This window comes from Gambusia affinis, linkage group LG06, assembly GCF_019740435.1.
Source record: "Gambusia affinis linkage group LG06, SWU_Gaff_1.0, whole genome shotgun sequence".
NCBI lineage: Eukaryota > Metazoa > Chordata > Actinopteri > Cyprinodontiformes > Poeciliidae > Gambusia > Gambusia affinis.
This window is the reverse complement of record NC_057873.1, coordinates 23793116-23816767: the sequence shown is the minus strand read 5'-3', so window position 1 is coordinate 23816767 and position 23652 is coordinate 23793116. Positions and strand designations below refer to the sequence as shown.

At 39.3% G+C, this 23652-nt stretch overlaps 1 protein-coding gene across 1 annotated transcript; it reads left to right on the top strand.

Annotated features, from left to right (window-relative positions):
- The first annotated feature begins 468 nt into the window (after window positions 1-468).
- On the top strand, window positions 469-19619 carry igsf10 (immunoglobulin superfamily, member 10). The gene is made up of 10 exons (XM_044119252.1): window positions 469-572; window positions 1155-1436; window positions 2778-2907; window positions 3429-3819; window positions 5440-6192; window positions 6300-7886; window positions 8224-9666; window positions 10520-11423; window positions 11902-12268; window positions 12346-19619. Exons 2-10 carry the CDS (start codon window positions 1216-1218, stop codon window positions 13894-13896), a joined length of 7347 nt encoding a protein of 2448 aa, XP_043975187.1. The 5' UTR covers window positions 469-572; window positions 1155-1215; the 3' UTR covers window positions 13897-19619.
- Window positions 19620-23652: the final 4033 nt, after the last annotated feature.

Sequence of the window (23652 nt, the reverse complement as noted above, 5' to 3'; positions counted from 1 at the left end):
TACATATTAAGCAAATAATAATGTTTTATAATGTTATACTTGGATATTAGACTGAATCATGAGCTGTTTGCTGTAAGAAAAAGATAGGATCGTTTAATGTCAACACATGTGTTGAACATATCTGATAAAATCTGAATAACTCTGCTTCTGTTTGGAAGAGATTTTGCACCTAGTTCTAAAACTTAATCGCACGAAGAAAATTCTAACGTCTTGGCAGGAGTTCATAATTGCATTATTCTCTGCAGTTCCTCGAGTTAGGGAATAATTCATTGTTTTGTTTCTTTTTTTAATCGGGTCTGTCGGATGGAGAGTATTTTGTGCAACCCGACTCCCTCGGTGTTTCATAGTTGGAGTTGCTCTAGGACTCCACTACAGCAGACTGCTGGGGGTGGAGGAGACCGGGGTGTGCGCTCAGCTGCAGACGCTAGACACAGAAATGACCAGATTTGTTCTTCCTACACAGCAGGCTGGAGACATGCTGCAACTCAATGTGGACCTTAAATAGCTTTATGAGGAACTCTCCAACTTCACAAGCGCAGCGAGTCTGTTTTCATCCGCTGTTCTTGACTGAGGTGAGGTTTTTGCATGCTTTTTTTTTTTTTTTTTCTTACTTAAAGTGGCGTGTGTTGATCTTATCTTTAAAAAGTGCTTGCATTATTTGGTAACATTCATTGTTGTTCTTTAGTAGGCGAATGTTTCATGAGATGTAACTGGATTTTTCCATCAGAATTGTAATATTTGTTTACAGCATTAATTCTCTGATATTTACTTTAAAAAAAAAAACAGTTAATTTTACTCCACTTGAGATGAATTCAGAATTTTTACACAAAACATGTTATGATGAGCTGAATATAAAATGATATTGTGGTACAACACTTGCCAATTCTTTATTAAAGTAAAATCATTATACAGTGTTAAAAGGTAAACATGCCAATATTTGTTTTTTATTATTCCCTTTTAGTTTCTACTTCACATTTTTGTTATAATATTTTAAGCCGTTGTGCTTTAAATCATGCTCAGTGTAGGACCTTGAACCATGCTGGTTCACTTCGTCCTTTCTGTGCTTTAACGTCAACAAATTTATAACTACTTCATTCTCTCAGGAGGATTTGCCTGAATTTGCCAAACCTCTCTTTCTCTCTCTCTCTCCTCAGGTGGATTTCATTAATGGATCAGGTCAAAGTGTCGCATCCTCCTTACTGAAGCCCCGTCCACATGACTGCCCGCCGCACCATGAGCGCGTGTGACCGCAGTGCTTTCTGCCTACGGAGGCGCTTACTGGGGGCTCTGATATTGTTGGCTGCCATGCAGCCGTCGCGCGCTGACTGCCCCAAATCATGTGTGTGTCACACTCCCTCTGAAGTGCACTGCGCCTTCAGGTATCTGACCGCAGTACCTGACCACTTCCCACCAGCTGTGGAAAGAATTAACCTTGGGTATGTTTTTTTTTATTTTTTATTTTTTTTTATATTTTTTAAACTTTTTGTTCCCAACGTTCAGCAGGTTGCACAGATGTTTGCAATCAGAAAAGAAATTACTCCAATTTTAACTGCTGGCAAAAACATTTACATTACAAAAAGAAACTACTGTTAGCTACTGCATTCTCAGATAACGGCTTCGAACTAAAATAAAGGTTGTCCTGCAATAGTTTACATAACTGCTGCCATTTAAGTTTCTAATTATTTGATAAATTGATTTTAAGATGTGAAATAAATTGAAAACAACCAACACTACTTGATGGCTATAATGACGGCGACAAATGTGTTGGATAGTTCTCACGACGGGTAAAAATTATTACCAATCCACAAGTTCAATTTTTTAAAAAATCTATGTTTTGTATGTGACTGAGAGATATTAGAAGTATTTTTAGGACTGGCATTTTCTTTTTTTTTTTTTTTTTCTTTTTTTTGGCAGAGGAAAACAAGTATATAGAGCAAAGGCGTCCATGCCCTGACCTCAAAAGCTATTATCCTGCAGCTTTTTAAATGTAACACCTCTCCAGTTTATTTGAATAAAATAAACTGTCTGAAAAGCTTAACGAATCCTGGTGGGGGTATTCAACTGTGCGACTTAGCAGACATGCATCTAAAAAGTGGCAGGATGGTACCTCTGGAAGACTGGAAGGCTGATATAGAGAAGGCAAAATCTCATCAAGTTGCACGTGCTTTGAAACTGATGCAATTTTTTTGTTTTGCTTTGGGAAAAGAACGCTAATCCCCATCTATGGCGCTCGCCTACAGATGTCTTCAGTTTGTGAAAGATTCTTTCTACAACACAGCCAAGCTATCCGCCTTCCCGTCGTTCGCTATTGTGTCTGAATGATATTTCATGTAAGAACTCTCAGGACAGAGGATGTGCTGTGCTTCGCCATGGCAAGGCCAGCATCGTTGCTGTGTTTAGCAACAGTAATGAACAAGCCGATGCATGTTCCAAAGAAATTTTGATAGAGGTGTGAAAAAGCTGACCACACCCTCAGGACGGTGTGGCCCTGCCTGTTGCTGCATGTCAACGAGGCAAAACTTATCATCTTAACCATGAGCTGTCGATTCATGTCAGGGCTCCTCTTTGAAACTGGTCATTCAAAATGTTGCTCTTTTTGTGCCTCTTACATAAACACATTCTTGTTTAGCCTTCTCCTGCTCGCACATGTGCGTGTTGTGCTTCGTTGGGATGTGTTTTGTTGGCACTCTTGCTCATTTACACATGTAGTAGATATGCAACCACCCAGGCATTATACCCATCTGTATGAACTAAAGCTGAAGTTTCTTTGCTGTCAGGTACAATGGTCTAACTTTCTTGAGAGAAAGCGATTTCTTGAGGCTTGAGAAGTTGCAACTGCTGATGCTGCACAGCAACACCATACACAGCCTGGAGGACAGCCCCTTCAGAGATCTCAGGTCTTTACAGGTAAAATAATGTGTGTTCTAACAGATTACAATCATAAAATGTTCTTAAAGGTCAAAATAACATTGGCTCCTGACAAGCCGTTGTAAATTACATTGCGTTGTTTACCTCAATGAGATGAATAAGAAAGCTTATCATCCACACATTTTCACAGTTTACAGTTTCTTTGTGATAAGAAACAAGAATGTTTACATGAGGTACATATTTTTTCAAGGACATTTATTTTTACGTAACACGGATTAAAATAGTATCTCTTTATTAGGTAAAGAGCCAGAAAAATAATATTTAGTACCTTTCAGATACCAGGCTTGCAAACTTTGACAGCAGCATGACTTTTCCAACAAAACTATTTTTATTTTTTTTGTGTTGTTATTGTTTCATGCAAATCAAATCCACTAACAAACTGTGTGACAGTTTTCAGACTAGACAAATGATCAAATGACAAATAATGGCATTCTTAAGACCTGCATTCTCACATGTTGAAATCACACTGATGAATCGTTTCTGCCGTCTGTTCATTGCAGGTCCTGAAGATGTCACATAATAAAATCAAGGAATTACGCAAAGACACATTTAAAGGCCTGGACAGTCTGCTGAGACTCCACATAGACCACAACCAGATAGAGTTTATCAACCCAGAGGCTTTCTATGGCCTGACAAACTTGCAACTGGTCCAGCTGGAGGGCAACCAACTCCAGCAGCTCCACGCAGACACATTCATCACACTGAGACACAGCCAGGTTTTCAAAGTGTCCTCGCTAAGAACCATCCACTTGTCAGACAATCTTCTTAGCACTCTGCCTGCTGATATTTTCTTAGGCTGCAGTCAGTTGGAGAACCTCTTCCTCCATGGCAACCCGTGGAGATGTGATTGTCAGATGAAGTGGTTCTCAGAGTGGATGCAAAGGAACTCTGGTGAGTATTTGACTGCAGAAGTGTTAAGCTTTGCGAACCACTTTTTGTGAACTTAGCCCACATGTGGCCTTAGGGGGATGTCTAATTTTTCTTTTCAGTGATGTTTGGGCTTGTACCTCAGAATAGTTGCATTCATTTCCATGTCACAATACTGGGAATTTGAAATGATGAAATCATGTCTCAATACCACATAAATAAAGTAGTATTTGTAAAGTCTCTAGTTCCAACTTGAGCTGATGAACTGGAGATTCACACGAGGGATTTATCTAGAGAGGTCAAATATTTTTTGAGAGCACTAGCTGCTCACTCACACTTCACACTCTGATTTTACTTGGCTAGGACAAACAAAAACCAGTCACAGCTGAGGCTAATTATTATTAAACAGACAGGAAGAACGGATTTTTATTGATGAAAAACATTTTGTAGAAGTAGAGAACATGTAAGTAAAAACAAAAAAAAACAAAAATTATGTAAAACAAAACAAATTTTCACTTGATAAACTTCAAACAGCATCATCTCAGCTGCCTGGCTGTTCATTCCCTGCTTGAGCTTTCTGTCCTATGGCTGTGGCAGAATCTCATAATCTACATCATGCTCTCAACCCTCACTTTTGGGATGCTCCATGCCTGCATCAATAATCTTTGCAGAGAAGTGTTCATTCAGCCTTTTTTTCTGTTTTTCCCAATATACTGACACAAATTCATGGGGCACATGCCAGTTATATATTCCTCCTGTCAGACGAAGCGATCTTCCGTAAATAGCAATAGACAGTAGTAGGCTTCAAGACACTGCAGTATCAGATGCTAAGTTATCTTCCATATTCATGAGACAAAACAATGTTATTGTCTTAGATAGGTCCGTTTTAAAATGAATGACTTTCTATAAAAAAATAAAATAAAATAATAGCAAATCAGTCATTTGCTTGAAAATGTATGTCTGGTCCACACTTTTAAGATTTTTAGGTTTCTGGCTCTGAACCCTCCTGCTACACTCAAGAGGAGTGTGGCAGGGAAGAAAAATAAAACTCAAAAGCGCACACGGGGTCAGGGCGACCCCGGCTGGACCGCGCAGAGAGTAAAAAAATACATGGTGTCTAAATGACTCTTTCTCTTAAGACCGTGGGAGGGGGAAATATGAGGATGTTTTGGATTTAAGAATGCCAAGATGGTTTTGTAGTAGTTCTGTGAGGTTTTATTGATTTCTAATTATCTTTTCTTGTTTTTCAAGTCTTCATAAAAATGCCTTAAATTTTATGCCTGAACAAAATAAGAAACATTTTTAAAGGGAAAAATCTTTTTAGAAATATTTCGAAATGCAGGAAAATGCTTGTTTCAGTGTACCCGGGTACAGAAAAAAAAAACAAAGACAAGAAAGGTTGAAAAGGCAAATCATGTATTTTAGTCAGGCTAAAATTGAGTAGTCCTTGTTGTCATTCGGGGACAATAAATGAATGTACCAAAAGGGAACTCATAACTCACATATTTTTGCAGCAAGTTGATAATCTTTTCTGGGTCACAAGTTTTACTTTCAAGTTCTGACTTGGACAGCCTATAATGTGCAAACTGTTCTTTTCCTCTGTGTAGCCAACTAAACAGAACACCACTTGATAATTGCTTGCAGGTGTGCTGAAGTGTAAGCGAGACAGGCAAGGCCAGCAGTGTCCTGTTTGTGAAACTCCTGCCCTTCACCACGGTCAACCTGTATTTATCCTCCACCGAGATGCCTTTGTTTGTACCAAACCCTGGATTAAATCCCATCTTAAGCAGAAAAATATAAGCCTGGAGGAAGGGGACTTTATTCCTGTTTACCCCAAGGACTTTATTGCCCCGTTAGGCTCCATACAGATGAACCTGACTGACCAGTCTTACCAAGATGCCAGTCTAACATGTACTGTTCAGATGCCTACTGCTTTTGAAAACCTGATGCAAACTGCAACAGAGGACGAGGGAAGAGCTGTGACAGGTCTTACCACCAGTATCACTACATATCTGGTGTGTAACGTCGACCATGAACACATCCAACAACTCTGGCAGATCTTGGCCACTTACAGTGACTCTCCTATGAGGCTCGAAAGAGGCGTGATGCTGGCCAGAACACCTGAAATGATTTACAGATACAGTCAGGCGAAACCTGGAGAGGAAGGAGTTACAACAAACCTTAAAGCTGACATTAAAGCAACTCCTGCATGGCTAATGCAAGGAGAAGTGAGCCTCCAGCTTGACCGTACTACAACCACCTATTCTACCTTGCATATTAAGTACCAGTCAATTGTCAGTTTAGAGCTCGAAGCTATAACTACGAAAAGAGGTCGTTATTCCTGGACCATGATCAAAAGAGACAATCAAACTAAGACTGAGCACATTGTGATTGCAGGTAGGTTAATCTTTTACGTAACCTTCTTTGAAAGATTAGGAATCCCTTACTGTATTCTTGTGAATAAATGTTCTGCTTCTGTAAAATGTGTCTCTTTATTAACATAGGTGGTGTGGCAAAGTTGAGCTGTCATATCCAAGGTGATCCAAAGCCTCTGACGGAGTGGATTTTACCAGATGGAAGTAAAGTCCGGGCTCCTTTTTACAGTGAGGACAGAAGGATAGTGATCTCTGCTGATGGGGTACTAACTCTTCGTGGCGCAGATGCCTCTGACACTGGTCTGTACCGGTGCATTGCCACAAACTACTTGGATGCGGATGTCCTCACGTTTCGGGTAACTGTACTTTCTCCCGACGTGGAGGAGGCTGAGGTTAATGGTCTTCAGCTCTCAAAGTCAATTGATGATAAGCTTATGCTTGACTGTAGCTCCACTGGCAGTCCCAGGGGCTCTGTTTCATGGATTCTCCCCGACCACTCAGTGCTCGACAAGTCTCAAGCAAATATAAAGGTGTTCGAGAATGGCACACTTCTGATTCAAGGCCTCACAGCCAGGGACAGAGGATTTTATAGGTGCTTGGTTGCTAATCACCTGGGAATTGACTTACTCGTGTCTCAGGTAACACTATCCGAAGAAAGGTTTGAGGGCATGACGGATCTGAAAAGTGAAGGATCAGGAATGGCGATGGACTCCAAGATGGACTCCTATTTGGAAGATCATACAGTCAAACTCAAAGAGAATGAGTTTTCTGCTCCTTCAGAAAAAACGAGTCAGGAATCCAGGACTGTCCCTTCAGATCGGCCCTACCCTAGACTGCGACCACAGGGGAGAGGAAGTTCTCATGGTAGAATGGGACAAAGAAGGAGGGGAGCAGCTCACAACAGACGTATGTGGAGTAGTAGGGTGTTTGCTCAAGCCTCCAGGAAGATTGACCCACAGAAATTTGCTGAATTAATGGAAAAAGCTCATGATGGATCAAAAGTAAAGACCAGCACAGTAAGCGAGAGTGTCAAAAGTAAAAATCCACACACAGTTTATATTGCTGAGGAGGAAACTGGTTCTGGTGGGGGTTATATAGATGAGCATCTCAATGTGGCCCCATGGAAAGTGAAACCAACCACAGAAACTATGGAAACATATAAACCAATAAAGCCTGTATTCACACATACACCATGTGAGTTTCGGATAACAGAAATTTACCCCCTGGAAAGAACCAGCATGCCACCTCCAGATCTGAACCCTGTCACCAGGAGAGATGATACACAAGTAACTCACCTGAGTGTTTTGGAACAACCAACTGCGGAGATGGAAACATCCACTGGACCAGCCCTCGCACTGACTACAGACCCCAACGTAACTCCAGTAATGGATGATCCAGACCTATTGGAGTTCATACTTCACACAGACCCAAAGAGCCAAATGACTTTTACAGCAATTACTACCACAGAAAGAGAGAAAGACATAATCACCTTCCACACTACACAAACAATCAAGTCCCCGCAGTTGCCTGCCGGCTCCACCATCATCTCGAAGCAACAGATCAAAATAATTCCACACAAGAGCAACAGAGGAACAAGTGGCAGGAGGACCCTGAATGGTCGGAGGAGGTTAATTAAACCCAACAGGATCACTGACATACAGTCTTTTATCAATCGATTTAAACAGCCATCTGTCAAGAAGGAAGAAAATACCACAGGTAAGACAGTTCAGCTGTTGTCAGCAGTTTTTTAATTTTTTGCAATATTGACTTTAGGCAGGATTCTGCAGTCTAACACAGTATGAAAAAGGTTCGATAATATATATATATATATATATATATATATATACATATATATATATATATATATATATATATATATATATATATATATATATATATATAAAACGTCTGTTTGCAGACTTTCTATCTTATCCCATTGTCTAAAAGTTCTCTTCACCTTTTCATCTTCTCTCATAAAAAATGTGTACCAACTCTGTTTTTGAGAAAATACAATTTCCACAAACTTATCTACAATCTTTCAATCTTTCCTCAGATTGTGACTGCAATGAGAACAGGAAGACGGGAACGATTAATGCTCAGCCTGTCACGCCGACACTTTCCTCAAATTCATTTTTAAGCAAAAGAGAAAGGCCTACCTCTACACAAAAAACTGCAACGTCTGTCACAAATCATTACAATGCAAATACCCCTGTTATCCATGCTCAGTCAGGATCAGAGGCCTCTTCTGAATATATAACATCTGCCGGGACACCAGAAATTGACTCAACAATCTGTCCTTTTCCTACCCCAATAGAAGAACAGCAAATTAGCACCACAAAAAGTACCACAACTAAACCCAAGGTTATCCATGGAAAGATACCATGGAACAGACTATTTGGAAACAGTGAAAGGGTAAAACTGCTGGGCAAATTAAAGAAACCATTCAGTCAACCAAAAACTACATTGGTTCCTGCACTCCCTACTGGTGAAACTACCACCATGACAATCCCACAAGGCATCCTTTGGACTCTCTCACCATCCAAAAGTGCAAACAGCAAAGAGAGCTCATTAGATGATGAAGGTTTAACATCTGGAGACTTTGAGTTTACAACACTTGGAACTGAATATTACCCAACCAAAACAAGTGCATTTGATTATTCCAGGTCTTTGAACACAGCTCAAACACCAACAGAAATACAAACTCTTCCTGCTCCACCTACTGCAGATCAACATTCAGTTGACAATCCTGATAGAGTATTAACATCAGGATCTGGAGGTTCTTCAGATCAACTCGCAAGCAACCAGAGTTTTGGTGGAAGAAGAAGACAACAGGGAGGAAGAAAGAAGCCTTTTGGGGGAAGGAGACTCTTCAAGAGACCGAAATTTAGAAAAGTCATTTCTAAGACAAATGTGGTTTCGAATGGAGAGGTTACAACTAAGAAAAATGCAAATGATGAAACCACACAATCTGTTTCATTTTACAGTCCCACTTACACACTTTCAAACCCTCATCATACAACTACATTGATGCCTGGAACCACAAAGCAACCTTATGTAACTGTTCAGAACAGAGTCAGCAATGTCAGACCTCCAAAACAGAGAAATAATGGTGACACTTCTCACCAGTCACCACACAGGACAATCAAACCTATAGAAAACAGTAGCAATGCAAAGGGAAAAGCAGAGAAAGGTCTTGCTTTTGACACAATGACTACATTTACATCAGATGAATATTATTATGTTCCTTCTAGAGAAAAAAAAGTCACTCATAACTCTATCCCTGGTGCCCCTAATCATTTCATGGACAATGAAGAGACCACTGCCAGGACTGTTCCAGTAAACCCAACAGCAAAACCCACAGGGAGCAAACCAAGGATAGTTGGAGGAAATGCAGCAAGCTTTACTGTTTTGTCCAACTCAAATGCTTTCCTCCCATGTAAGGCTGTGGGAAACCCGCCTCCGGTGATAACCTGGAAACACTTCTCCTCATTCACAGGTACTTTCACAGTTTTATTCGTCTGTTGTGTTTAAAAATGAAGATTAAAATCTCACATCTTTAGTTTTTTTGGAAAATATAATTATATTTAAAGCCTTTTGAATAAGACATGTTTTTCTTGAGATGTAGTCTTAAGTTCAAAACCCTTCATTTCTCCTGGCAGATTCAGATTGAAATGATTATTTTATTTTGACCAGCTTGTTTCTTCTGTGTGTCTTCTATAAATCCTGTAATTTCACTAAAAATGGTTCCATGAATCATTGAAAAGAATATAGCTAATGTGTGACATGCAACAGTTAAATTGTATAAACAAAACAAACAAAAAAGAACTGTTAAAATGACTTTTTTTTTTCCAAATGTCATACTCCTTCAGTCACATTTGAAATTAGAAATAAACTTCTTGATTTAATTAATAGAACTATAAATCTAAATCTGTCAGGTATATAGTTAATGTTGATCTTTAATGTATTTGCAAGTATTTGTTAGGAGTTTGATTCATGACAGGTAACTTAGAGTAGGTACTCAAGTACTCAAGGGATTGTGCTTTGCACACCTTCCAAATACTTTGCATATTCAAAGAGCTGTTTCACCTACTTAGCATATCAGGAAGTTCTGCAGAGACATTATCTTGAAGGATTTTCTTGAGTGAGTTGTGCTAAATGAGAAAAACTTCTAAAACTTACTGAACAACAGTCCTGGCATTGGATGACTGAGATAGAACACCATCTTAGATTTTCTGTTTTTGTAGATCACAAATGTTACATTTTTGGTTTATTTTGTACTTCCTTGACTGGTTTTGTATGGGTTGCTGATATTTTTTTTAACTTATTTGTTTGTTTTGTGTGTGTCTTAGGAACCACTATTTCCATCACTGAGAAAACAGGCAGGTTTGAAGTGCTGAGCAACGGAACCCTAACCATCCAAAATGCCAATATTAAGGACCGTGGCCAGTACCTTTGTCTCGCTGAGAATTATCATGGCTCAGACAAACTTCTTGTTACCCTCTCTGTGGTAGCCTACCCCTCACGGATCCTTGAGCCAAAAATGAGAGAAATTAAATCCCAAACGGGAGACAGAGTGGAAATGAAATGCAAAGCTGAAGGCCGACCGTTACCTATGATTTCTTGGATCTTGGCAAACAGGACCCAAGTTAGGGGTGAAACTATGGAGAGAGGAAGGGTACTGGTATCGTCTGAGGGGACCCTGATTATTGACCATGTGTCTATTTATGACAGGGGATATTATAAATGCTTTGCCAGTAATCCAGCAGGAGCAGATACGGCTACTGTTCGACTGCAGGTGGTTGCGGCACCCCCAGGTATTGTCGAGCAAAAACGGCAGCAGCTGAAAGCCAGGTGGAGACAAAACCTGTGGCTCCCTTGCAGTAGCTACGGCACTCCACATCCCAGCATTCACTGGGTCCTCCATGACGGATCAGTGGTCAGATCTCATCCACATATGAGTGAAAAAAGGATATCAGTGCTTGCAAATGGGACCCTTTTTATAAAAGATGTGAATCCGGAAGACGATGGAAAATATGAATGTATTGCTACCAGCTCCACTGGTTCAGAGCGAAGAGTAGTAACTCTGTCAGTGGAAAAACAAGAGCATCCACCTGAGATAGTGGAGACATCTCAAAACATGACAGAAATGTCTTTTGGGGATCAGTTAAGGCTCAACTGCTCAGCAACAGGAGAACCTAAACCAAAGATCCTCTGGAGACTTCCATCAAAAGCTGTTGTTGACCAGTGGCACAGGTAAAAAAAATAATAATAATAAAAAAAAAGCAATATAATGCAAAATAAAGACATTTCCAGCAAATACATAAATTAAAACTGCATTGCAATTCCTCAAGGAAACATCCAAAACAGAAGTGTTTGTCCTATAATGACAGTTTTAAGCCAAATTAATGCTATCTATCGTTCTTTACATATTGCGGCTTCTGTTGTGACTTAAAAAAAAAACCAATTTGTCTTTTTCAACAAAATGCTAGCACTTGCTTTGTTCTCTCCAAGTGTTGTTCATACAATCCAAACGTAAAAATTTGATTGGTATTTGCTCTTTAGTCACAGCCAGGTCATATTATTGGACAAACAGGGATGTATACGAGTGAAAAACTACACTGGCATTATTTCTCATGTTTATACAATGACTTAAATCTTGTAAATCACAGTTTTAAGCCAGTACAGTGACATGTGTTGTCTGTTATCTCTTTTAATTATTATGTATTTTTAGGATGAGGAGCAGAATTCAGGTCCTGGTTAATGGAACCCTCGTTGTCAACACAGTAAGTGAAAAAGATGCTGGAGATTACCTTTGTGTGGCACAAAGTCCAATTGGAGATGCTCTTCAGCTCATGAGGGTCACTGTGTCGATGAAGCCAGCCAAAATAGAGCCTAAGTTTAATAGGAAAAAACAGGTTCACTATGGCAAAGACTTGAGAGTAGACTGCAAAGCCTCAGGAGCACCAAAACCTGAAATCTCTTGGGGCCTACCAGATGGCACCTTGGTCAACAGTGCTTTGCAGGCTGACGCTGGCCATGGAGGAGGACGAGCACGTCGCTATACGTTGTTTGAAAATGGAACTCTGTTTTTGAACCAGGTATACCTTTTTACCAATGGCACATCTGTGCAAAAACACTCAAGCTAATTTTAACATTTCGTTTTATATTTCTCTAGGTTAGTACTTCTGAGGAGGGGGATTATACCTGCTACGCTGAGAACCAGGTGGGAAAAGATGAGATGCATGTACATATTACCGTGGTGACAGCTGCCCCAAGAATACGTCCGCCAAGCCAAACCTACGCCAGAGTGAAGCCTGGAGAAACTATTCGCTTTGACTGTGAAACGTTTGGGGAGCCAAAACCAAAAATTCTGTGGAGGCTATCTAACAATGATGTAATAGCGGTGTCAAATGAGCGGCACTTAATTCACGCCAATGGTTCACTGGGTATACGAGATGTGACACTTATTGATGCTGGGGAGTATGTCTGCATGGCTCGCAATCCTGTTGGAGAAAACCGAAGGACTTATAAGTTAGACATTGATGGGGATCCTCCGGTCATCAATGGCTACCAACAGAACAGAACAGTTATCAAAGATGTGGCTATAAAACACTCTAGGAAACTTTTAGATTGCAAGGCTGAAGGTGACCCCACACCAACCGTCACTTGGATTATGCCTGACAATATCTTTCTTTCAGCACCATACTTTGGCAGCAGGATTAATGTCCATCCTAATGGGACTCTAGAGATTCGGAATGTGCGACCTTCTGATAGTGCGGAATTCATTTGCTTGGCAAGGAACGATGGAGGAGAGGCAGTGATGGTCGTGCAACTGGAGGTTACCAGTGTGCTGCGTAGGCCAATCTTCAAGAACCCCTTTAATGAACGTATTACGTCTCGGATTGGAAAAACTACCATTCTGAATTGTTCAGCCGATGGTCAACCAAGGCCTGAGATCATTTGGACTTTGCCTAATGGAACACAGATTACAAGTGGATCCAGCCACAGCTCTCGTCTCAGACCAGGTGATGATGGGACTTTAGTCATCTATGGCTCCCGTGAAGAAGATTCTGGAAAGTACCGCTGTGGGGCCCGGAACTTTGTGGGCTACATAGAGAAACTAATCATTTTGAACATTGGACAGAAGCCATACATCTTCACAAGGCCTAAAGGCGTCGTACGCAGCATTTCTGGGGAACCCCTGTATCTTCACTGTCTATCTGATGGAAGTCCCCGACCCAGAATCTACTGGACTATTCCTGGTGGTCACACTCTTTCTCAGCCTCAGATACTTGGTCGCTACCAATTGCTAGAGAATGGTACTCTGGTTGTTCGTGACACTACTGTCCATGACAAAGGGAACTACATCTGCAGGGCTCGCAACAATGCTGGAGAGGCACTCATTACCGTTCCTGTCCTTGTGATTGGTTACCCTCCACAGATCACCATGGGTTCACCTCCTAGGCTGACAGCAATAATTGGAACACCGTTAAAGCTCAGTTGCGCTGCAACTGGAATCCCAAAGCCAGAAATCACCTGGGAACTTCCAGATCATTCAGTTCTTTCAACAGCAGAGCAGGGTCGGCCTACGGGTAGTGAGCTGCTTCACCCACAGGGCACACTGGTCATCCAGAGGCCATCTTCTTCTGACTCTGGACCGTACAAATGTTCAGCCAAAAACTACCTTGGTACAGACTCAAAAGTCACATTTGTTCTTGTACTTTGAGAGGAGGTCGTAAATTTAAATGTCAACACTGAGAGATCAAGCCACACCTGCAGGGCTGGCCCAAGCCTCCATGGGGCCCTAAGTGAAATTTGGTTTTGGGGCCCTGCAGTTCTGCTAACAATATGGACTGGCTGCAATCAGCAGCCCGGTCATTAGATCATTCATAAACCTGCTATAAACTTATTGTATCTCTGGAAGTGCTGTTTTTATCATATACATGTATAATAGGATACATTTATTGGTAAACTGATTTATCGACCAGTTGATTTCTGGGCGCCGATTTCCTTAATTTTGGGGGATTCTGATTGGTTGACACTTACATGTGAAGCCCATCTTATCCCCTGATCTTATCTTCGTCAGCAAAGGTTTAAAAAATCAGTCTCTGTCCTCTTCTGCTCTGCAGTGAGAGGTTTGACTGACAAACCGACCCACCAGGTCAGGTCTGAAAATTTACACTTAACAATATTCACCACACTGTTGCCAACTGAGTGATTTGTTTGCTATATTTAGCGACATTTCAGACAAGAAAAATTTATATCAGCCAAAATCAAAATCAGCAGGTCAGGCTTTCTAAAGATTGGTAACCAGGGATCGGCCAGAAAACTGCAATTGGTGCAGCTCTACATACATATTCATGACGTTCTTTGATTACATAAATTTTTCTTAAGCATTACTCTAATAGCTAAAAATGTAATTTATACCAGGTGAGTCTTTCTCACCTGTGAATGTGGATTGGTACTGGACTGGACTGGACTTCAAATGATTTTAACAGAAGTTTCACTTAACTTAGAAGTTGATATAAAAACAATGTTTGTTTTAACCACAAAAGGATTATGCTCAGCAGCAAACAACATTATCACCAGAGCAGCTCATCGATGTAGCATCTATGTAGCCTGACGTAAAAACGTTTGGCTAGACAATGTCAAACATTGAGAAGTTTTAATTATTGTTATCAAATGTTATCAAACATGGCATTTTGAAGCCAAAAATACCTCAGAAATATACAGAACCAACCATGAGAATCAACTCATCAACCCTGCCTGCCATTGCCAGAAGTGGAAACTAAATGTCTGGACTTTCATACGTGCTGCAGAAATAAGTTGACCAACCCTGTTAAACTTGGGAAGTGAATTGCGCTGAATTGCAATTCCCTCCTACTGTGTGGGCCAACCTTTTCACATGGAAATTGTATTTATTTCAATGTGGGATTTCTGCTGAGTGTCGCAGTCAATCCACATTGTTTTACTTGTTGCAAAATTAAAATGACAGGAGGTAAAGTATGCATTAAAAAGTCTTCTAAAGACAATTTGATGAATTACACAGCTCTTTTAATTATATAAAATCATATGTAAGTCATACACTGGAGACGTATCTGTGAGAGCAGACAGACCACTTTTTCAATACAGAATTGGATTTCTTTGAGTGTTTTGTGTCTTCAAGACGATTAAAAAAAACTTCTAATTTTTGAAATATAAGTATAACACACCAAACAGCAACAAAAATTACAGTATCGCCTACAATAATCAGTAATCACTTCGAAGTATCTCATAACAATAAATTGAAGGATAAACATGACTGTTTTTTTTCTTTCATGTGGGTTTTGTTAAGTTAAAAAGTAGTACACTGAGAAAATAAAATAAAAAATATTTAAATAAAGGTAATGTCTCTGCTTAACATTGATGTTTAGCTACCCAGCTGTGAAATTAGCCCTTTACCCAACTCCTCTGTAACAAGGAAGCCACGAGAGAAGCTTTTATTTTTGTAGGTAAACTGTTTTACCGATTTTCTCTCTTCCTGCAAACCAAACCATGAAAGGGATATAAAAGAAGCAAAAGCATTAGCTGTATAGACCTGTGTAAAATTAGGAAGACCTTTTATTTAGTTATCATAACATTTGTACATGATTGTTTTCAGGCGTTCCTGAAGAAATTCAGCTCCTGCTCTCTGTTGTCCTGAGAAATGTGGCAGTGTTTTGAGTTGTATCAGCCACAACTTGTATTATTATCATTACTGAAGCAGTTAGACCTGTGCAACTGTTTAGGACAGCAAGACTGCTGAGCTTATCGTTCAAACTGTTTCTCAGTCCAACACTCCTGTTATTATAAAGTTCTAAAGGTAGAGTGTCAAAAACAGGAGGAACTTCTTAAAGAGACAGAGGCCAATTTCAAGTTGTCAAATTGCGAAGTCAAATTTCTTTTAAGTTATATTTGATATGTACAACATTTTCATACCAACTGAAGATAACAGTTACTTGATTGTGCTGTAAAATGACACCATAAGGCTGGAAAATACATAGTACTGGTACTAGTACTTTAAATATGTATTTTCCAATAAATCAGTTTTCATGAGTCAGGAAAAACTTTTTCAAAGTCTAGAATCAATCGAGAGCAGTCCATAATCACCAAGGCAAATATTGAGAAAGAGGGACTTGGCTTGTAATGCAGATTTGCAGAAAGTGTTTTCATTTATGAGTTGCATGATAATAAATCAAAATCACCATTCTTAAAACACTACATAATCTATGTTATTCATTTTGCTGAAGAGAGATTATTATTCACAAAATGGGACCTTCGTGGATAGCTTTAGTTTATTTTTTCAGTTCTGCTGTTTCAGTTCTTAAGACGGGATGTACTCTATGTTGAATATTTATGAGAACTTTAGACAAGAATGTGTAATGTACTTCAAAGAGCCTCAGATATTATTGAAAAGCTACACTAAAAATGCAAAGTAAGCTTATTATTCTTCATTTTATTACCTCTTGGCGTACTTACTTGACATAAGCTGGAAGGTTAAAGTGCTAACTCTCCTTGATGTTGTAGGAAAACATGTAACACATGCAAGGTAAATTTTTCCTAACTAGAGCAGACATTGAAGGCTGTTTAGCAATGTTTTACAGTTTATTGCAACATTATTACACCCCTTAAATTTCACATTTTGTGAAGAGAAGGAAACTTGTAAATGATTAAAAAAATAAAATAAAATCAGCACATAAAATGTCTAAAAAGTTAAATTTACATTTATGCTTAACTTAGATCAATGTCCCCAAGTCATTTTTGCTTCTGGATCTTAATGCTTTTTTAGCGCTGTATCTAAGTTACTATGTTCATTTCTGCATTTCTTACAGCATTTCACCAACTCAAACGAGAAATCCAGAGGGCAGAGGTTTTGTTTTTACATTTTCAACAATTTCAATTGTTGCAAATGTTACTTACATTAGTTATACCTTTCTCTACACTCAGACCTGGTTTTGAAATCAGGTTTCTCCTTTACCCTTTTGCCTAATCATTCAATTAGTAACTGATATATCCGACTACTGTTCTAATCAACAGGTAATAGTTATAATAGGGTTACAATGTACTTTTAAGAGGAGAAAGGTACCTGCAGACAGACAGAGGAAAGGAAGTGAAAAAGTTTTGACTGGATACACAAGGAAAACCACAGTAGAGTGAGACATACTTTTGGTTTGTGGGACAAATTCCATACATGAAATAAAACGCTGGCTGTGCGAAGCTGGAGGCTAATATTTTCAGACGCTGGGAGATCGCAAGCAGTGGTTTTCAGACACTACTCTTCTGTTAACATTACAGGATGCCCTTTCTCTTTAAAGCCTCAAGCTGAAGTCCCCTGAAGGACACAATGAATGCTTTCTTCTATTTATTTATTTATTTATTTTTTTTCAGAAATCAAGAAGATAGTTTCATATGTTTACAATATTAGAGATTCTTTCCGTCACTTTCAGCTTGTTGAATACACAAATATCACGCATACATTAACTCTATGAAGGAAATGCATTTGTCTGTAACAGCGGTCCTGCTGGAATTTCTCACTGGCAGTGTAGAATCCACACCTCCGACTTCCAGCTACAGGGAACAGCGATCTCTTGCACCTCCCTTCAAGGTCGGGGCTGTCAGTCTACAACTGCCGTTCAGGTGTCTTGATCTTTCTGCTGGAACCACGGGGAATAAGAATTTACATGTCAGCAAAGGCTCGTGGGATATGCATGCAGCGTTCGTTGATTGTTGGAGGTAGCAGCTTTTATGGATGTAAGACTTTACATAAAAAACTGCATGAAACCCAGACACTTTCTTAGTGATAAGAAGTTCAATAAGAGAAAAAGTGAACCCCTGTAACTCCAAAGTGACAACATTGGCACGGCTTCTTTTAGACGGGCTCTTTATTAAACGCCGTGAAAACTATAGAAGTAAAAGACAAAGCTTTAGATAGAGATACATTTACAGACAGACAGGTGATTTAACAAAAGTTACCTGCCACTTTGGACGTCTTTAAGAAACAATCTTTGTCTTGTCCACTCTAGATTGAAATATATAGTAATTAAAACATCATAACTGATAAATTCACAAAATATTGCAAACATAATTACAAAATACCTTGACAGCCTCAGGAGACACGTGGCTGCTGCACGTAGCTCTGATCCAGGCTTCTGTTCATTCTGTTTACTCAAATCTCGCAGTCTATCTTACACGTGCAAATCTCACGATAACAAAAGCCGATCGAGACGAATTAAATTACAATCATTTTACACATTTCACACATTAAATACTGTTTGAAATAAACATACATTTTTTCAAGAAATAAATTCTTTTGCTGACACTTACAACCCCAATGGATTCCAAGTTGTGGTGCAAGTCCTACTGGTGGGACTTGGTAAGATGAAAAACCCATATTAACTCACGGACAGAGCTAATAATCATCGAGAGCCAGAAACAAAGGTCGTGCACTCACATTGGTTGTATGTCAAACAGCTGCTCAAAAGAGGAATGAGGTGGAGAAAAGTTTATGTTCTCAAAGTACGAACTGAAGCAGAGGACCATGGAAGTCCAGTCCGAGACCAAAACTAGGATGTAGCAATAATAAATAAATATTAGTTAACACTGTAGCAAGATATTCAGTCAGTTATGTTGTATAATGCCATGTGTGTCAGATTGGGTGAGTCCAGTGTGACACTGGTACAATGACGTAAATTTTAAGCTCACATCTGAAGAGCTTTTCTTATTTCGCAAACGCTCATATGAAACCTGGACACTTTCATTTGTACATACGCAAGTAAAAATAATAAGACTGTGGGAAATTAATGACATTTTACACAAACATATAGCTACATACTTTGTAGGTTAAATAATGCTTCTACTTTTTTAAAAATGGAATTCTCAAACAATAACAACAACAAAAACAAAGGAAATAAGGAAAATAACAATGCTCCTGGAAAATAAATAAATTGGGTTAAGTCACCTCACTGAAGGTATTTTTGTTCCACTTTGGGTTATTCTGCCTCCAGGCATCTGTAAGCTTTAACCTGACTTATTCATATATGAAATAGTTGTGTTGTGCTTTGGGTTTATGTCTCTTATTTCTCTGTGTGAAGAAAGAAACGTAATCTTTTTGAGTAATAGCAATAGCGATAAGCGTCCATTGAGCTCTACTGTAAAAACATTAGAGCCACCTACAATGACAAGCACACAAACATAAACATAAAGTGTGTTTTCTTTTACTCGTAAGTTGGAAGCAAGCTTGTTAAAAGGCCTTCCATTGCATTCCTTGACTTAATCTAGAGACCAGGTTTGGACTGTTGAGCATGAAGTATCAGAAACCTTTTCACATTGGAACTGTAGTAAATAATCACGGTCATAACTTTAGCTGCAAGCTCAATGTTTTTCAGAAAGTAAACGTGGCAAGTATTACATGTAATAAAATCCTAAAACACACTGTGAGTTTTTGTGTTGCAGTGAATGGTATTTGCATTTTAATACATTTTTATTTTATTTTTTCTATGTAGCCTGTTCCCGACCCTGTGGACAGTGGAAGCACTTCATCAGGGGTTCCTTCGATTTAATTGGGTGCAGATGTGTTCTTTGGCTCCCAAACATATTCCAGGTGGACTGGTAGAGGCTGATGTTTGTATATCTCATTAGGGTCACTTCAGTCGCTCAGGCACTGTACTTAAAAACAAGTACTTCCTAATCATTGTGCTTCACATCTATGGACACTTTCTCAATGAGCCAAAGCCGTCGTATTAGACTGCAACAGCTCTCGGCTTTATCTGTTCTGAGAAACTTATCAGGTGGGGCGCAGAGGGCGAGAATTAAAACCCTAGCAATCATCGCCAAACAATAAGAGAAAAATAAATTATTATCTCCAGGTGTGGCTTAGTTGCTCGACTTTCAACACACACTAGCATTTATATGCCGGGAATGTCAATACACAGAAACTTTGTACAACACAAACTGTTGTTAAAATGGATTATGTTGGCAAATGTCGTCCCTTTGGCGACGCTTGCCTCCAGTCAGAGGTTCTTCCATGTTTCTGGAAACAACATCTCATTTTGCACTTTGCTGCAAAGCCAGCCTGTAATTTAGATGCAAGCTGAAGGAGTTGACAGACACAGCTGAGGAAACACTGAGCACCTATAAATAAGATGGTACTTTGTTTTGGAGGGTTCTGTGCAAAATGCATCCAGATCACAGTAGAACCCGTAGTCATCTCAACATTTTCACTAAAATCCATGCATGTTGCATCAAGGTTTCAGTAAAAAAACAAACAAAAAAAACAAAAAGAACCTCTCTTCTGAAACTACAAACGAGAGGATGTGGCGAACTATTCATTTTGTAAGATTTACATATGGAAATCAAAAACACAAAAAGGAAACACTACCAGTTTCCAATCAACCTAGTAAACAAAGTTATTTTACTGAGCGTTTAAGGAGTTTAACAGGCTTGGTTTTATTTCAGCCGTATTACATGATATCATTTGAATCACCTGCTGTGGCTTGTCTGCCTCACATCGATGTTAGTAAGATGAGATCACAAGAAAAACCCAACCTCTACACATTGGCCATTACTACTGAGCGGTAAATGATGCATTTCCTAGTGCTTTTTTAAAAACAACAATTACAAACTCTAATCTGCTACCTTCTTGTCTGTCAGACACTTACCCATGGAAAAGAGAAAATGTTTAGGCAACTTAAACGTCTTTTAAAAATCTTCCTGGCTTCAAAATCCTTTTAGGATCTGCAAACTTTATTTGTTGCTTTAATCCTTTGCTCTGGATGACTTCTCTGGGTTTCCTGATATTGCACAGTTGTTGTTGTAACACCTTTTGAACAGTCCCTTGGCCTTTCAGCTGCTCGCTGTTTGCACACAAGTCTCCGCCGAGCACACATCAACTCCGTGTCAAATATGCCCAGTATCTCAGACAGGCCGGGCCTCAAAGAGTGCTGTTGTCCTGCTGTTTTCCAGTTTTCTTGGCTGCTCTCCATATTATTTTCTCAACCCTAAATCTAAGTTCTCATCTTTTATAGGATTTTTGTGATTAAAAACAACATAGTGCATGACTGGGATATAGGATTTTAAATATATGTATTTTTGTACAAATATAAATCTCTGGTGTGCATTTGCATTTATTTTTGGACATCAGCTCTTTTCATATGTTTTTGGCCTGTGTATGAATTTTGCACCAATTCACCAATGAACTGCTTGACTGTTGTTCTGAATTGATGTTTATGGTCATCCTGAAAAAATGTCAAACTTTGTCCCAATCTGAATTTATTTACATCTAACATGTTTTTTTTTTGTTTTGTTTTGTTTTTTCCAAGGACTGCCCTGTATTTAGCTCTATTCATATTTTAATCAAGCTTCCATATCCTATCTAAAGAAATGCATCCTCGCAGCATGGTCAGATTGTCTTGGTTTCATTCACAAATAAATATTATTTTTGCAAGACATCATTAGTATAATACAGTTCCTGCTTAGCTTTCCAGTTTATCTCACAAATGTCCATAGATTCCATGTCATGTGTGTCCTATAACATTGTATTTTTGCGTTTTTATTATGTAAAGCACTTTAAACTGACTTGTTGCTGAAAAGAGATACAAATAAACATGTTTGACAGATTGATACATCTCAGAAAAAACTTAAGAGAGTCCAAGACAATATATAAAATTGTGTTCAGAACACTAAATGAATCACAGTAGACGCTAAAAAGCAAATGCTCTTCCATTAGTAGGTCTACTTAGGTCACTGAATATTGGAGAATTAGAGAATGACTTAATTTGCGATGTAACGTGGTGTTACCTGGGGGATTCTCTGATGCGTGTTGCAGACATCGGACTTGAGTACTGCTAAAAGAAAAGTTGTTGCCAGGAAAACATCTTTTTGTGAGCAGCAACCTGGAGGAACTTTGGAATCAATCAGGTTTTATTGCCAAAAGATGCAAAAGTCCAGGAGCCAGATGGATCCCCTGATGCGCCTGTGTGCGTGCGTCTCTGTGTGCTTATCCCGTTTTGATCCAGAGAGTCAACACACCCATAGTGGACACGCGAGACCAACAAGACAGGAAGGAATGTTCTTAAATCAGACATTACGAATGTAGAACTAACATGGAGCCCACAAGAATAACTCTAGCAGCTGCCACTGACCGTACCCTGAAATTATTCTTGAAGTATATAAATGATAATTAACACTAGATGGTGCACTAGAGCAAGATTTTGAATTATTTTTGACTTTCAGTGCCTAAAGATCGAACTGAATTTGGAAAGAAACCGTTTCAATTTTTCTTTAGGTTGTTCCTACTGATCTTTAGAAAGAATCATCTGTCTGTAGACGTTAACTTCTCTCGTTTTTCCTGTGAATGTTCTGTAATCTCTGTGTTCAGCTGATAGTCTTGGCCAGGGTGTTCTCCCAATAGAGTGCTTTAAACTCTTTTGGGATTTTCTTGGTGAAAAAAAAAGTTACATGAAAAAAAAAAGCCTCCCACCTCTTGCACTAACCTTTGCTTCATATGACTCGCCACGGATTTGTCTGCGTGGATCCTTATGGAAAGCAGACCTCCGGAGACCTACACTGGACTGAACATCAGCAGCAGCAGTAGCTAAAGAAACCTTACACTGTCAAAACAAAATTGGCCTCCACATTTCAATCGTGCATGGAGAAACAAATTTTAACAGCTGCCAGAGGAAATGTATGCACATAAACTTAGACACGTAGACAGTCGCAAACAAATCATGTCCCGTGGGCCACCGTGATTGTTTTTCCTTAGTCTTTATGTCTTTCACTGCTGCATATTTCGCCAGTTAACCTGACAAGAAGATCGATCTCTGCATGTAGGAGGGGTCAGGGGTCATGTTTTAGCATCACACTGGGTTTCCATCAGCCAGCCTCATTGGTCCTATATTGCAATTCTTGCTGGTTTTATGTTTTCTCTCAAGCAAAAGGCGTCTTGCTTTGTTGCTTCTCCCCGAACTTCGGCCACAAATGGATTCTGAAAGGACTCAAGGGTCTCAATGGAGAGTGGATTTCATTCTGTGTAATTATTTGGACTCTGCAAGCAGCAACTGGTCTCGTGGCACATGAAGGTCGAGGGGTAACATGGGAGTTGGACCAATCAATGAACAGACGTTGTGAAGGAAAGCGTGTGTGCCAGTGGGACACTTACCGCTTTTAAAATGGAAAATTAAGTCAAATCAGTTTGATTTACTTGCTTTATTTACTGTCTTAGGTGTTTGAAAACATTTCAGCAAATGAAATATCCCATATGTTTGAAACTGAGCATTTGCAAATCATTTGCTTATGCTTTGGTCTAAAAAAGGATTAATGCAGATTGGAACGACAGAAGCAAGATGCAGGATTACAATCATGGCATGTTTGTTTTTTTTCCAACTCTCTGAGTTTATCTTGGAATTTTTGAACATATGTAAAAATAAGGATGAAGATAACCAAGAGATAAGAGTCAGTCGGGACAAAA